The following is a 16743-nucleotide window of genomic DNA, read 5'->3' as shown; positions in this document are numbered from 1 at the left end:
AAAAAACAATCAGAGAATGAGTGAACTGAGGTGATTTGATCCTAAGGAAGCAAACACCTCAGGCAATGGTGCATCTCATATTTGGAAAAATAATCTGTTAACCACTAACACATTTGTAATATCATTTACAGATGCTCTCAAAAATTTGGTTGGAGAAGACAATGCACAGAGAGGAACAATCAAGATGTTTGAAGCTCTTCAAGATGTCCGCCTCAACAAACACTTTATTTATGTATGCAGACTTTCTTTACACCTTTTAAAACAAGCTATGGAGCCATTCGGCTGTGTTTTAGAGACAAATAATAAAAAATCTAAACATTTGGAACATAAAAAACCCTGATTATTCTCCATTGTAACACTGAAAAGTGGACTGCTATGTAGTAATACAACTATAGCAACAGGCTTGTATGTTGATGAAAGAAAGAAAGAAATGTTTTAACGACGCACTCAACACATTTTATTTACAGTTATATGGCGTCAGACATATGGTTAAGGACCACACAGATTTTGAGAGGAAACCCGCTGTCGCCACTACATGGGCTACTCTTCCGATTAGCAGCAAGGGATCTTTTATTTGCACTTCCCACAGGCAGTATAGCACAAACCATGGCCTTTGTTGAACCAGTTATGGATTACTGGTCAGTGCAAGTGGTTTACACCTACCCATTGAGCCTTGCGGAGCACTCACTCAGGGTTTGGAGTCGTTATCTGGATTAAAAATCCCATGCCTCGACTGGGATCCGAACCCAGTACCTACCAGCCTGTAGACCGATGGCCTACCACAACGCCGGTTTATGTTGATGAAGGCATAACCGTTGATAGTGGTAAAACAAATTTATTAAAAGTTTGTTATTTGGATTAGTAAATGATGTACTAATTATCTGAGATGAGCTTGAAACTTTAAATAAGCTTCCATTTTATGTCTCGGTGAAAAAACTTAAATGACATGAAAATTATTTCACAAGGGACATACACTTGATTCAAAATGTAAGACATGCAATATCCTATTTTTTATGCAATAAGTCGTTAAATAGTGGCCCAGTGACATTATTATGAGGAATGTTTAGAACTCCTGACTAATGTATGTTTAAATCCTATATTTTTTGTTAGAAACTAAATCGGGCTTCATACACTTTGCTAGGAAACAAATGTTCGACCATTAAGCTAGGTACACATCTGTCAAACTGATCTGTTGAGCATGTGCAAATCAATGTGTTTGTCTAGAAAGGCTAGCAATTCCATGTATTCCCACTAAATTAGGATATGGGTGACACAGGGTGCATCCTATCTACATTTTATTTTTTTAGAAACCTATCTCCTGAACATGAAACAAACCAGACGGAGTGAAAAAAATTGGGATCTACCTTGTGCGGGACATTCTCTCAGGATCATGATGTGGTCCATATTGTTTTTGTAAAAGGTCATTTTGAGTAATGTTTTGGCTTCAGGTGCCCTTTATATTATCCATATTACTAAACTGGTAATAAATATACAAGTAAAGACATTAAGGTGATGGAAACAGATCTGGTAAACCCATCAGATAATTTCACCGAAGGGATATCCCAAAATGATGTCATTTGATGAAATGCCACGGATGTGTTATTCCATAAAACAGAATTTGTTTTGCTCAGGACCATTCCTTGTTTAACAGATCAACAGATTAGTGGTCAGTTTAATGAAAGAAAGAAAGGTTTTATTTAACAATGCACTCAACACATTTTATTTACGATTATATGGCGTCAGACATATGGTTAAGGACCACACAGATCTTGAGAGGAAACCTGCTGTCGCCACTACATGAGCTACTCTTTCCGATTAGCAGCAAGGGATCTTTTATTTGCACTTCCCACAGGCAGGATAGTACAAACCATGACCGTTGTTGAACCAGTTATGGATCACTGGTCGGTGAAAGTGGTTTTACACCTACCCATTGAGCCTTGCGGAGCACTCACTCGGGGTTTGGAGTCGGTATCTGGATTAAAAATCCCATGCCTCGACTGGGATCCGAGCCCAGTACCTGCCAGCCTGTAGACCGATGGCCCAACCACACCACCGAGGCCAGTTAAAACATTTGGCCGTTTGATGATTGCATACAAACTCATTGAAAAAAGTACTTTTCTCATCCATAAATGGATCCATTAAATGGGAGGTGTACCTAGCAATATAATGTTTCGATATGAAGTGCAAATTTCAAAACCCATATACATTATTTTTAACCGTTATGTATAAATTTCCAAAAGCGAAAGAAATGTTTACAAATTAACTAGTTGATAACTATCACATTCTCCATTTGTTTCTATTACCAAGCATGTAAACATATTTTAAAAGAAATCTACTTATTTTATTTCAGAATATTTTGCAAGTGTTTGTGTTGGAGCTGGTTCCAGAATTACAGAAAAAGACACTTAATAGCAAGTCTTCTTCATCAGAAGAGTACACAAAATCGTGAAAGTTTCATCGATTGCAGAATGTTTCCGGATTAAATGTTTTAACATTTACCGATACAGACAGACATTTCAGTAATATGTGCATGTAATGCACAGTACAACAAAGATGTGACAGTCAGTGCTTGATAAATGTTTGAGAAAGTCGTTGGCCATCACAGAAACTTTGGTTGGTGCCCTGTGTATTATAGTAAAACTTGATAATTTACTAGCTAGGACAAAGGCAGGCATCTCATCCCCCCCAAAAAAAAACCCACAAGAATAATCCTACCAAGTGATGATTGTTTAAAGTTTAATCCCTGGATTTAAATAACCATTGTTACAATGTGCAATAAATTACAAGTATTAAATTTTAGTCTATTGTGAGTTAGTTATTCAATTGAGTGTGTGTATAAACTTTGATGGTCCACCATCAAGTTAAGGTCACAACAAATTTGTATACTGTAATTTAGAAACACAATCTAGACTTGTGTAGCTCCTGTGCAAATTGTTCTGACAATCTTTTTACATAATATCCAGTCATTCAGCAGTGTTTTAACAAACGTGTCAGAAAGTCAGTAGCCGTCACAGAAACTTTGCTAGTGCCCTATGTAATATAATAATCATGGGCGGCAGAGTGTAAAAAACAAAAAAACAAATAGTGGTACTGTTCAAGGTTGCCAGATTTTCACAGATAAACAAATCCCCCCTCCCCCACGAAAGAGATATGGTCATGCCATACCTTTATGAAAAGTGGTACAGCCATGTCCGTACAGGCCTTCCGCCAAATTTGTTGATAATTTCCCCAGACCAAATATTCACTAGCCTGGACAGAGGGCTAGTAGATTTGTCTAACCCTGCAATCAGTACTGACCAAGTGATTGAAAAACTAAGGGGACGTTCACCAGTATCAACAAGTTCACATGTAAAACATACTGGACAGGTGGAGAGTTGGGGGTTAATGCCATATCATAAATAAATAAAAAAAACCCAACAGATCAGGTTTTTGTATTCTTTTAGGAATGGGGATAGTAGCTTATGAAAGAGATACCAGCCAATTAATTTTTTTTTTTTTTTTTTATTACATACCAGTGTAAGATATTGCTGATGTCATAACAATCACTGGATATCCAACTAGTGTAATATAGGTGTGACGTGCTGACCCAGTTCGTAAAAAAATATTAAGTGTAGTAGGTTTCAACATCGGCTTGCTTCTGCATTGCAGCTTGTTTGCATTTGGTTGTAATAAATACAATACTAAACTTGCTCGTCTGTCATTTTATTTTTATGAAACTCGTGAACAGACTTGGTTTTGCTCATCATATAGCAAAACTGTTCCCTCATTTCATAAAAATGGTAAGAGGCAAGTTAGTTTAGTATTCTATATACAACCCACTGTACAAAACACTCCACCAATGATCAACTAATAGAAACCAATAACAAACAAAGTATTCTACTTGGCTTTTTTATTCATAATTGTGGGAATCTTAACATGAGTAAATCAGTCTACGAATGTAAACAAGATTACAAAATCCTCTTTAAAAGCATAGTGTTTTTTTTCTATCAAAATTCATTAGGAATGGAAAGGTTTTTTGAGCATACCGAAATCCTGCGGTGCTGTGTAAATACTTAAAGCAGGAATTTGCAAAGATGTGTATGGAAGACCCCACATTGTCCTAATTCTGTTTATGGTCACTCGTATACCCAGCTCTTCTCACAAGACTCCCACTCGATCACCTCCTTAGGCCCAAACCACAGATCTATTTCCTTCTTGGCACTTTCTACTGCATCACTGCCATGACATATATTGCTGCAAAAACAAAACAATATTTTGAACAGATTAATGAAAGTATCTTCATGGAAAATTAATTTATATGTCTTCTTCATTTGTAATTGAGATCAATTCTTTACGGTCATGCTACCATTAAACATCTAAAAAACCAACACAAACCCCCCAACATTGGTGGAAAACTCGTCTATCCACGTTTTGAAGCTTACTTTTTTATTTAAATATTAATTTTGAGTTGAAGCACCAATATATTTTTGTAGCACCAATATATTTTTGGGATTGACCAATATTTCACATTCATAACAATTATGACATCAAATGTGTACAATGACCCCAACCCCTAGCAAATAAGAATCATCTAAACATCAGACACTTTTTAATTCATGGATCTGCCCTAAAAATACACATCAGTAGCTCACACAGACCTCCAAGATTTGCTGGTGGTTAAACCAAGTTTGAACAAGTCAAGATTTTAAAATAAAACATGAACAGACTTGGCAATATACTGAACATACCGTCCGACGTCAATACAAAAGTCCCCTCTGATCGTTCCGGGAGCTGAATCATCGGGCTTTGTTGCACCAAGCAGTTTTCTGCCCATAGCTACAACATTTCTACCTTCCCAAACCTGTAGGAAAAGTACTGTTGAATTATTTTCATGAAATACATGTAAACAAAGACAAAACATTGGACTATAATGGCTGGAACATTTTAAATAATACTGTAATTAACAGGCATATTATTACATACTGGTATATTATATTATTACTTATAAAAACAATTACGTGAAAACAAAACCACACATTATCAAGAAACGTTTTTATCAAAGGGTCGTTTTGGAATAACCGACCTTCTGAAACCCTCCTCACGTTTATTTAGTTTTAATTTTATTCTGTAAAGCAAAAATAGTGGTCTTCATGACAAGTTCTATTGCTCAACATATTTTTAGATTCTAAAATTAATTAATTAATTAGCTTCTATTAACAGACTGTCACCAATAGACACTCTAGACGATACATATCCTTATATTACTTGAAACACCATGCTAGGATATAAATTATAAAATGGAACAGGATCACACACTGATGTAAAGTACAATTCACAACACATAACTATCAATTCAAACAAATGGCTGTGGACATAAATCCTTATTAAGACTTTTATTAACTTAAAGAATTTCATTATTTCATGTATCCTGACCAAATCCATATTTAATGTATTAAATTTAGAAAAGAATATATTCTATTACACTACAGCTTTTGTAATTTTAGTTGATATATATTTAAAATGAATTTCATACCAAATCCATATTTAACGTATTAAATTTAGAAAAGAACATATTCTATTACACTACAGCTTTTGTAGTTTTAGTTGATATATATTTAAAATGAATTTCATTATTTCATGTATCCAGACCAAATCTATTAACATATAGCAATGGGAAAAGAATGCATTCCATTACACTACAGCATATATAATTGATATTAAAATTAATAACCATTAAACAAATGAAATAAGAATGCTATAATTTTTTGAATGTATGAAGTACAGATTTTAGCACCTGTAATAATGACCGCTGGTAGTACTACTAGTAGGGGAGTATAGTAGGTGGTTAAAAGTGCTAGGCTAGCTCTGGAGCAAAAAATTATTCGCCAAATTATGTAGCAAACTTCAAGAAGAGTACTGGCGAGGTACATGATACGCCCATCAGGAGTTTGATGGAAAACCATATATATATTAATGAATATGTTACGGGTACGATTATAATAATAATAATAATAATGAATTCTTTATTTAGTGAGGGTAACACCGTTAGCAAAAGCTAATCTTCCCCGAGGCCCTCAGGTACAAACAATACAGAATTACAATACATACATTGTATCATATGATTCAATTGTAATTATGTGACATTGCAATGGGATGGATGAAGAGTTCATTTTGGACCAACCACCATCCCAAGTTGTTCCTACATGTGAGGTTTGATGGTCCTGTATGTAAGATATGGTTTGGACAAGGAACTACTGTTATGTGCATTAGACTGAAAAGTAGGTCACAGTGACCTAGTAATAGTACGCGACACACCGCCATTCCAAGTTGTTCTTACATGTGAGGTTTGATAGTCCTGTATGCAAGATATGGTCCGGAAAAGGAATTGCCGTTATGTGCAGTAGACCGTGAAAAGTAGGTCACAGTAACCTAGTAATAGTATGCAACACATCGCCATCCCAAGTTGTTCCTACATGTGAGGTTTGATGATCCTGTATGCATCTGTATGCAAGATATGGCCTGGACAAGAAAAAGTTAAAAGACTGACGTATGGACACCAAATTAAAATAAAATTTGCCAATTATTTTTGAAATTCACAACTGGCAAATTTGGTGAGTGCCTCTTCACAATGCCAATGCCAGAGGTAACTACTGAACCCTCTCCAAAGTGGTCAGACTAAGCCCACAACTAAAGCTGATGGGGAAATGGCAGGTGTGTGACATGGATAGCCACAAGGGATGATGAGCATGTGTTGCAGTTGGAGAGACATGGACTGGGATGTGGAGGTTGAAAGATAGAAGCTGCCAGATCAAGAAGTCAAAGGAGAGAAAGGAAAGGGGGCAGTGTGATTTAAAAAAAAAAAAAAAAAAAAAAAAAAAAAAAAAAAAAAGTTTGTTTGTTTATACCTATACACTATGCATTAAAAACCTGATAGTAAAAATTACTAAATGCTAATCTACAAAAAAACAGAAAGAAAGAAATGTTTTATTTAACGACGCACTCAACACATTTTATTTACGGTTATATGGCATCAGACATATGGTTATGGACCACACAGATTTTGAGACGAAACCCACTGTCGCCACTACATGGGCTACTCTTTCCGACTAGCAGCAAAGGATCTTTTATTTGCGCTTCACACAGGCAGGATAGCACAAACCATGACCTTTGTTGAACCAGTTATGGATCACTGGTCGGTGCAAGTGGTTTACACCTACCCATTGAGCCTTGCGGAGCACTCACTAGGGTTTGGAGTCGGTATCTGGGTTAAAAATCCCATGCCTCGACTGGGATCTGAACCCAGTTCCTACCAGCCTGTAGACCAATGGCCTAACCACGCCGCCATCGAGGCCGGTAAATGCTAATCTAAATACACAGGGTTAGGTCCAAATGACTGCTGTATTATTGATACTTTACAACTATTGTTGTGGGAGAATAGCACTTTGTTTACTACATGTACCAAGTACAAGTAACACACCCAAGATCCGATGCATGTACTTTTAAAGATATACTTTATATATGATTCTATAAACACATTTCTAGCTAGTGTACCTTCTAAATAAACTATTTTGGCAACTACTCTACTAAATAAAAAATGTGATATAAAATTGGACTACAATAATTTTAAAATATTAAAATGAGTGAATATATCAAAGGCAATGCTGCACATCTGTTGACTGTTAAATAATACCAAAAAATACAGAAATTACTCTAGTAATATTAAGTATTAATTTTTTAGTAATGTAAACACATCAGTCTTAAAAAAAGGTAAATTAATAGTACAATACACAGTGTTATGGCCAAATAGCAATTCAGTATAAATTAGTATGATTAGCACTTTAAAAATGTGGGTTTACCATTTTCCATGGTGTTCCTACATCCATGATATAAAGTCTGTCTGAACATCACCAAGTTAAGTACAAATTAATTCATCAAATTTATCAAATTCAGAGTATTTATAACAAACCATCAGAATATTATGCATAATCATATATGATTTAAGAGGTATGGTATCCAGTGTGAAATAGAATTTAAAGGCATATTGTCATAGATCACCGACCTATTTAATGGTCTAACAAAGTATTACGGGAACAAAAATAATTTGATTTGGTCCTAAATGTACATTATTTAACCATCTTCCATAACCATCATACTCCATTTATTAATATTTTGTAAAAATAATTGAATTATGGCAATGGTCCATAATTAAAAAACTAAAATTGCCGAGAGGGTTGACATGGATTTCACTCCATCATAGTTCAATTAAGGTGATGCGATAGCTAAATTTGGTTTCCAACAATTAATGTAGTTTTTATTTATTATCCATTTTTCAGAGAAAAAAGGTCCTTAAATCCGTGACAGTATGCCTTTAACACCTAGTAATAATCTAAGAGGAAAACATGAAGACATTTTTAATGGTCATTTCCAACTTTTTAATTACTTAAAGCACTTTTTGTTCATGGTCTTACTAAATACATGAATGTATTCCTCTGACATCAAACTTTAAAAAAAATACTAATAAAAACCCCATTAATAAATTAAAACTAAATATCATTTATTACTAGACTGAATAGGGTGGTGTAACGCAACATACAGTTTCCCTCACTTCACGAGTGCAATTATGGGCGTGTCTCCCGAGTGCAATTATGGGCATGTCTCCCGATTGTACGACTCAAAATGGGATGATTACACAGTAGGTTCTGTGTATCCCAGGATTGGGTGAAACAGAAATTGTAACAGACAACAAGCGAGGAGCAAGGTCCTGTCAAGTAGTACCATACCAAAAGCGAAATCCTGTGGATTCACCATTCATCTCATTATAATCCTCTACTTGTATATGTTTGATGTCGTAGAAAAAAATGTTCTTGTCTTTAAAAAGAAATCTTATTCATACTAACTATAATCCAAATACCATGCAAATCTATGCAAACTGACAAGTTAAATGGATTTCTAATTTTAACAACCAGTACATTGGCAAGAAAACATTTACATTTTTTAATTTGTATATATTTTCTAAAATATAGTACGATTCATAATATATAAAGAACCATTTTAGCAGTCTTACAACATACCATAGCAAAAACTGGACCCGAGTTCATGTAATTAACAAGACCGTCAAAAAATGGTTTGCTCGAGAGATCGGCATAATGCTCCTTCAAATGTTCCTTGCTGGCCTGTAAGAACAATGTTAGTGTTAGCATGCAAAAAGCTCTGAGACTACTAAAACAAGCAGACTGATCTCGTGTCCCAACAGCTTCCGTCATACCATGGCCACGACAGGCCCAGAATGCATGTATGCAACCAGATCGTCAAAAAATGGCTTCTTGGCTAAAGCCGAGTAGTGCTTTCCAAGAAGTTCTTTGCTGGCCTGAAAATAAAAGTATAGATCTTGCAATATAAAAGTGACTGGCATTAAGAAATCGAGATATTAAAACTACATTCCCTGGAATATTTTTATTATTTAAGCATATAGAACAGAAAATCCAATTATGTTTGGTGCATATATGACACCACACTCTGCATTGGTTTCACTACCCTGGCTTATCCAGGTCAAAAACAAAGCCATGATTTTGAAAGTGGAACACTTTTGACAGGCTCGTACCGATCTCGGTTTTCACAAGTATAGAATTCCCCAACAAGAGATCACGTAATATTTTGCAATTTTTGAACAAATTTAACTGTCTTGATTGAGGGGTCGTCTCATATCTCCAAAACATATTTATATCCATAGAGGCATGGTACAACGCCTTTCCAGGGGTCGGTGAGTGGGGGATTTGCCGTGAAATTTTGACAGTTGCCAGCTGTTGGCATACGCGTTACATGTAAGGGGGTGTTACTAATTACGTAATGCTCTAGGGGTAGAGCAAGAGGGTACTGTGTTTGATTATGTAACATTTTTCAAGACTATATGTTATTTTTATTCATTACTTAGACCTAAAAAGGTGTTTTTTGAAAATGCGCGGTCAGTCTAGGATCGATCCCCATAGGCGGGTATACAAAAAGACCATGGTATGTGATTTCCTGTCTGTGGGATGGTACATATAAACAATCCCTTGCTATAAAAAAAATGTAGCAGATTTTCAAGGCACGTGTGCAGGGATTTCAGCGGGGTTTGGGTTATAGACTGTTAAGAGAAGTTTATATGGAGCCATGCTCCCCCAAAAAATACATTTCAAATTTTTTTAAGCTTGGGCAAGTATGGGTTTCAACCTCCAATACCCTCCCCCTGCACATGCACCTGATTCATCTCTAAGATTATATGTCAAAATTACCAAATGTTAGACATCCAACAGCAGATGGAAGGAAGGATAGGATATGTTTTATTTAACGATGTACTCAACACATTTTATTTACGGTTGTATGGGGTCGGATGATTATTAAATCAATATGCTTTATCTTTGACGTCGTTAAACAACCCCTCCCCCAACTTTACCCTTTCCAAATAAAATAATATTTATTTGAATTTGTCATTTTTAACACGTAAAATTAAGATGTGAAAACGTTCATTGTCTACTTTAGTATATTTTATTTAAAAAAATATATACATGATTAATTTGTTACTAGTATACAAACTAAACTTTGAAAGTTCTACTAACACTTTATAAAATATCAATTCTGAAATAGGAAGGTACGACTGTCGATAATATGTTGTCAAGATAAAACCGGTTTTAACTACAGCACAAGATTTCTCTTTTAATTTTTTTAGACAAACCCTACAATTTGAAATCGGCAAACACACGTTAACTTAAAATTGACAACAGGCTGTCGTTTGTGCTTTGCCGAGCTATGGGGACACAGGCGACGAATCAAGCGTATACGTATACGATATCCGTTTTTTAAAAGTGCATTTGAGCTTGTATTTCACATTTATACATGTTAATATGGTAACCAGATAATGTAACTTTAACAATTTTGCATTAAATTATGTTTTACCATAAAATCAGTTTCAGCTCTATGAGATTTCAAAATTTGGAAAGATTTCCACCCGTTTCCTTCTTTGGTGTATTGAATTTGCCCAAGACAAAACTCAATGCCAGACTGACCAAAGCTAGTGTTGGCAATCGGTTACGTTCGGTTGGCACCAACTAATCAACTTCAGGGCTCGAAACAGGAAGTAAAAGTGGCCTGCTGTTATTTTATTTTTTTTAAAGAGAAAAGAAATATGTCCTGCTAAAAATAAAATATGGCCTGCTGGAAATAAGATATCGCACAGGGCGAGGGTTTGGAATTAGGACTTCAAATGTATTTTAGAAATTAGAGCATTATGCAGGCCCTATTCTAGCTGGCGAAATAAAAAATTAAAGTTTGTTTGTTTAATGATACCACTGAGCACATTGATTAATTAATCATTGGCTATTGGATGTCAAACATTTGGTCATTCTGACATGTAGTCATCAGAGGAAATCCGCTACATTTGTTCTAATGCAGCAGACAGAAAAGCACATGCCACAGCCTTTGATCAGCTGTGCTGCACTGGTTGGAATGAGAAAAAACCCAATCACTTGTAAAATGAAGGGTGGTTTTTTTCCCGAAAGTCTGCTCAAGGTGCACAGTTATTAGCAGTAGTAAGAAGTCTATGTCTCCATAATGTTCTAGTCCTAATCAAGATTTCAAAAATAAAATCACACAACAGATTTGAAGACACCAACTCGTGTAGTGTCACAGAGTGTATAACACCATATTAGTGATAGAAATAAACAAAACTGTTAACTAGTCCACCGCACAAGTACATCTCGAAATCTACTTGTCTGCCAATATTTCCACTTGTCCAAATAAATGGTTGGTTTCATTCAAGGGCAAGGACGATGTTTTGTACTGCTCAAAGTGAAACCGTTTTGAAATTTTGTTCTTGTCCGTAGGACAACCATCAAGATAAAATTTGTTTCTCCCAAACACAGTGATTATTTCGAACATTGCATGTCAGTCCGTGGTTTTTCTTTGGCACTAGACCATTTCGAGCCCTGCAATTTTCAATGTACCTGTTGTTGTATTTACCCGGATCTAGAGCCTACAACAGGGCACAATATTTCACGAGAACTGTAATTCTGTTCGTGTGTCGGTTACGCAACTTTAAAACACACAATCGATTATGGATTTTCATGATCTACCATCACTCTTGTAACCAGGGGTGGGGGGAAATAAAATTGTAAATCGGTCCCACTCGATGTCGTCACTACCGGGGGGGGGGGGGGCAAATAGGTTTTTTTAAAATCATAGTGATATTTGTATAGTTTTATCTTGAATCATGAACGCGAAACGATAAACATGAAAACATAAAAAATATTTTTAAAAAATTAATCACATATGATCAGTGAAAACCCCCACAAATTGTATATATTTTACATAATAGAATAAATAATATAAAAAAGGAATAAAAGTTATGAATTTTAATTCCCATATATGTAAAAAAAAAAGTACCATATATGTAAAAAAAAAAAAAAAAGTACAAGTATTCAGTACTGTATCTTGAAAATTAATAAAAGATGGCACCGTTGAAACGTTTGACAGCCTGAGCTTGCACATGTTTAGACAAAGAGAGTAATAACGTCATCACTGATTGGATAAAATTTGACCTCTACTAGCTCTTGAGATAACAGTACATGTAGCTGTTCTGCTTACTCCCATTTGTTAAAAAAAAAGAATGTGAAAACCTTTTGTTAATTTTAAAATCCTTTATAATTATTGGATACACTACATTGAACAGTCAACAATAAATACATTTATAGATTATTTCATTATATTTAATGCTATTTTAAGCAGTTTGTATTGCACAAAAGCCTCTTGCTTCGGACTAGGACACTCGACCCGACAGAGCTCCGTACACAGGTGTTGATTGTAACCAGTTGCAAATTCCGGGTCCTTTGTTTTAATTGGGGTGCAATATTTGGGGTGCAATACCTTGATGGCTCTCTAAACCAAGAATGGTGCTATCGTTAATGTATGTGTAATCTCTTGACCGACTCAGCGACTTTGACAAATGTCTAGCCTAGTGGCAGTCGATTGACACTACTCAGCACTGTAGGTCCGACTTCGGAAAGAGTTCCTTATTTTCCCCACTATTGGGGTATTGAATTAGCCATATCAACTGGGTATTGCATTACACTACAGACGACGTTTTATAGAAGTTGTTTTAAAAGATATTGTACATTATTATATAACTATCGCTAACCCTAAACCTAACCTTAAACTAATTCTAACAAATATTTCTTTTAAATCGTTATGGGGAAAATAAGGAACTCATGCCAAAGTAACCTTGATTTTAGTTGCCAAAACCTAAACAGCGGCGAGATCAAAGAGACTCGGCGATGAGTCCACGTGTGTGGTGTACCACTGCTACTCACATGAATCATTTTACAGGCAACCATTTTGTAGCCTCTTCTTTCAAATCGTGTAATTATTTCACCAATCAGTCCCCTTTGAACCCCATCTGGTTTGACAGCAATGAATGTTTTCTCTTTAGTTGGATCCGACATGATTAGTCTTGCGAGCGAAGAAAAGACAGCAAGGATAGTTGAGATCATCGGCGATTAAAAGGGCGAGTTCTATTCGTTGAAGAGTGTTGCGTCGAATATCGCCAGTTTAGACCGCACGGATTGGTTGATCGGTCCGGAAGTTATAATCTACTGAACCATTCCAACATGGGGGTTAACATTCCTCTTTGGTCCGAATAGGATATTAAAAGTTAGTTTGTTTTGTTTAACGACACCACTAGAGCACATTGATTTATTAATCCTCGGCTATTGGATGTCAAACATTTGGTAATTTGACATACAGTCTTAAAGAGAAAACCCGCTACATTGACACTGAAAACATAACACACACACACACACACACACACACACACCAAAAAACATACAAAGTCCGTGTCCCCACTAAAGCTTAATGAAAGCAATGAGGACTCAATCTTATATACAAATTTTCTTTTGGACGCGCTCTCCTAAATTTGGACGCGCTCTCCTAAGTTACCGCGTGGTTATCAGAGATCTGGCTCTGTATTCATAAACGTACTTAAGTCAATGTATGATACCTAAATATACTACTCAAAAGAATTTAAGGGTCAAAAATTTATAACCAAATAAGTTTCAGAGTGTATTACATTGATGATGTAAACTACACCAAAAATTTAATTTATTGTTCCATATTTACAAAAAAACACAAATAAACGTCACTGTATACAAGAAAGTCACATGACATGCTGTCAAAGTTGAAGGTTGTCAAACATGGATTTTACACATTAGAACATTCGTTTAATAGTGTGTGAATCCACCCCTGGCGCGAATACACTCGACACATCGTTGCCTCATGCTGTTGATCAGACGTCTGAAGAACTCTTGGGGAATGGCCTGCCACTCTGCCATAAGAAGTTGACCCAGATCATGAAGGTTGGCCGGAGGGGCATGGTTATCCTGAACTCTCCTGCCTAATTCATCCCAGGCGTGCTCTATTGGGGCCAAGTCAGGCGAATATATTGGCCAATCCATCCTGGCGATACCTTGTTGTCTGAGAAAGTCCGTTACCACCCTGGCGCGGTGGGGTCTGGCATTGTCATCCTGCAGAACTGCCCCGCCACCAATCTGCTGAAGGCCTGGGAGAACCAACGGCCGGATAATCTCATTCAGATAGCGGATTCCATTCAGATTGCCATCCACCACATAGAGGGGGGGTCCTGTGGTGGATAGAGATGCCGCCCCACACCATGACGCTGCCACCACCGAACCGGTGACGTTGTCTAACGTTAACGTCAGCGAAGCGCTCCCCAGGACGTCTGTAGACACGAACCCGACCGTCGTTGAACTGGAGACTAAACCTGGACTCATCAGTGAACATCACTCCACCCCACTGAACACGTTGCCACCGCAGATGAAGTGTGCACCAGTGACGTCTGGCCGTTCTGTGACGTGGTAGGAGTGGTGGTCGAACAGCCTGGCGACGGCAGCGTAGATTATTGGCTCTCAGACGATTGCGTATGGTTTGATCAGACACTCGAGTTCCAGTCGCAGTCCGCAGATTGTCACGTAATCGGCGTGCAGTGGTTGTGCGTTGACGTAGAGCCATATTGGTGATGTAGCGGTCCTCTCTATTTGTAGTGCTTCGGGGTCTTCCCGAACGTGGACGATTTCGAACAGAATTCGTTGCTTGGTACCGTTGCCACAGTCGGCCAACGACACTCTGACTGACACCAAGTCTCAGAGCAACATTTCTTTGCGTATTGCCATCCTGAAGCCAAGCAATAGCCCTTCCTCGATCTTCGATAGTCAATTGACGTCGTACCATTGTCGAATTTGGAGTGTGCACCGTACACGAACGCAAGCTCCAATTATACGGAAATTCAGCATTGGGAACATGGAATATACATGTATGCAAAGCGTGCAAATGAAGCGCTTTGTGAAAAAGCAAGTTATGGGCACTTAGCAGACCTTTCGCTTTCGCCCTAATTTACGTGCAAATGTAAGCATGTTTTCGCCATTAGAACTAGTCGACAGTGTCAATGACAGTGGATTTTAATTCATTTATGGGTTGCTTAGACCCACTTTCGTCAAAATGGAACAATACCATGCGTGACATTATGGTCTAGCTAATATAATTGACATTCAGAAAATAATGTCGAAAATATCGTCTGACACTTAAATTCTTTTGAGTAGTATACATACTTAAAGTACACAGATAAGTATCATACATTCACTTAAGTACGTTTATGAATATGGAGCCAGCTCTCTAAGAAGCAACTCATCCCATCGCTGACTGCAACTCCGGACATCGGCTCGCGTGGACATATAGATCGGACTTTAAACTTTTAGACCTTCGTTCAAAATTTTATGACGAAATTACCTTTTTTAAAATATATTATTAAATAGTCCGATCCTCTCTTCTTTCTCTTATTTATTTTTAGACTGTCCTTCAAAAATGCTCCAAATTATATAAATATTCGGCCGAGCAGTCAAATCATTTTATTTTTGGCTTGTAATATTTTTTTTTTTTTTTTTTTTTTTTCAATTTTTTTTTTTGTTTTTAATCCTACTAAGTTCTTTTACTAATTGCCATTTTCAAAATTCTGTCCATTCCCCCCCCCCCCCCACGTTAAACTAATTATCTAATTTCTTTTTGACCGCCCAATCAAATCTAGTGACCAAATTTAATGGGTAGATTTTTTTCTCTATTCATTATATTAATTAGATGCGCATCAAAATATTAAAGGCCCACTATTTAATTTTTGGATGTAAATTTCAAAATTGTCCCCTTAATTTTTTCTGTCCCGGAGCAAGTCACTGGCTATCCATAGACAGGCCCCGGGACGGACATGCTCGAAACTCTAGTGGTATATGAGCATGTAAAAATTATTCGCACTCGCACTCCTAAATTTGGGGAAGTTTGCCAGATGGAGAAATATTAATAAATTGCTCCCTCAGTTTGACGACGACGATGATGATAACAGCATAATAATTCATAAAAAAATTATACAAAACTTTATTATAATAACAAAACTTAGTTATAACCGTGTGTGTGTGTGTGTGTATGTATGTATGTGTGTGTGTGTGTGTGTGTGTATGTATGTATGTGTGTGTGAGAGAGTGTCTAGACACACACACACACACACACACACACACACACACACACACACACATATATATATATATATATATATATATATATATATATATATATATTGTAGCCGTTATAGCAGGTCCAACCATTCATTCTGGCCCAAAAATAATGGCCGCTAGCCGCATTGGACAGGTTGCCGTTATATACATGTAAAATAAAGAA

The 16743-nt window shown here is 36.6% G+C and overlaps 2 protein-coding genes across 4 annotated transcripts in view; one reads left to right on the top strand and one right to left on the bottom strand.

The window, feature by feature from the left end:
* The window catches only part of LOC121374140 (sorting nexin-25-like), a 28596-nt gene extending 25797 nt beyond the window's left edge, over positions 1–2799 (top strand). For both annotated transcript variants that reach the window (XM_041501101.1, XM_041501100.1), the window contains exons 22-23: positions 132–232; positions 2351–2799. In XM_041501101.1, the coding sequence (XP_041357035.1) occupies positions 132–232; positions 2351–2449 (200 nt within the window). In that variant the 3' untranslated portion in view covers positions 2450–2799. The remainder of the gene's footprint in view (positions 1–131; positions 233–2350) is intronic.
* Positions 2800–3874: 1075 nt separating this feature from the next.
* Positions 3875–13535, bottom strand: LOC121374142 (nucleoside diphosphate kinase-like). Of its 2 annotated transcripts, none has more exons than XM_041501103.1 (4): positions 13320–13535; positions 9245–9346; positions 4728–4840; positions 3875–4233 (listed from the first exon to the last, which is right to left on the bottom strand). In XM_041501103.1, exons 1-4 carry the CDS (start codon positions 13497–13499, stop codon positions 4116–4118), a joined length of 513 nt encoding a protein of 170 aa, XP_041357037.1. In that variant the 5' UTR covers positions 13500–13535; the 3' UTR covers positions 3875–4115. The 2 variants fall into 2 exon arrangements, with proteins under 2 accessions (XP_041357037.1, XP_041357036.1); XM_041501102.1 differs by lacking the exon at positions 9245–9346 and adding an exon at positions 9051–9152 and having other exon boundaries at positions 13320–13530.
* Positions 13536–16743: the final 3208 nt, after the last annotated feature.

This window comes from Gigantopelta aegis, chromosome 6, assembly GCF_016097555.1.
Source record: "Gigantopelta aegis isolate Gae_Host chromosome 6, Gae_host_genome, whole genome shotgun sequence".
NCBI lineage: Eukaryota > Metazoa > Mollusca > Gastropoda > Neomphalida > Peltospiridae > Gigantopelta > Gigantopelta aegis.
The sequence above is the reverse complement of the archived record's forward strand: the minus strand, read 5'-3'. Positions and strand labels throughout refer to the sequence as shown.

Excerpts from the sequence above, each read along its gene's own strand:
- LOC121374142 (XM_041501103.1), bottom strand. The coding sequence starts at position 13,499 with ATGATCTCAACTATCCTTGCTGTCTTTTCTTCGCTCGCAAGACTAATC. Across the intron at positions 9,347-13,319 it reads TTGCCTGTAAAATGATTCAT|GCCAGCAAAGAACTTCTTGG; the intron begins GTGAGTAGCAGT and ends TTTTATTTTCAG. Across the intron at positions 4,841-9,244 it reads CTGGGCCTGTCGTGGCCATG|GTTTGGGAAGGTAGAAATGT; the intron begins GTATGACGGAAG and ends CTTTTCCTACAG.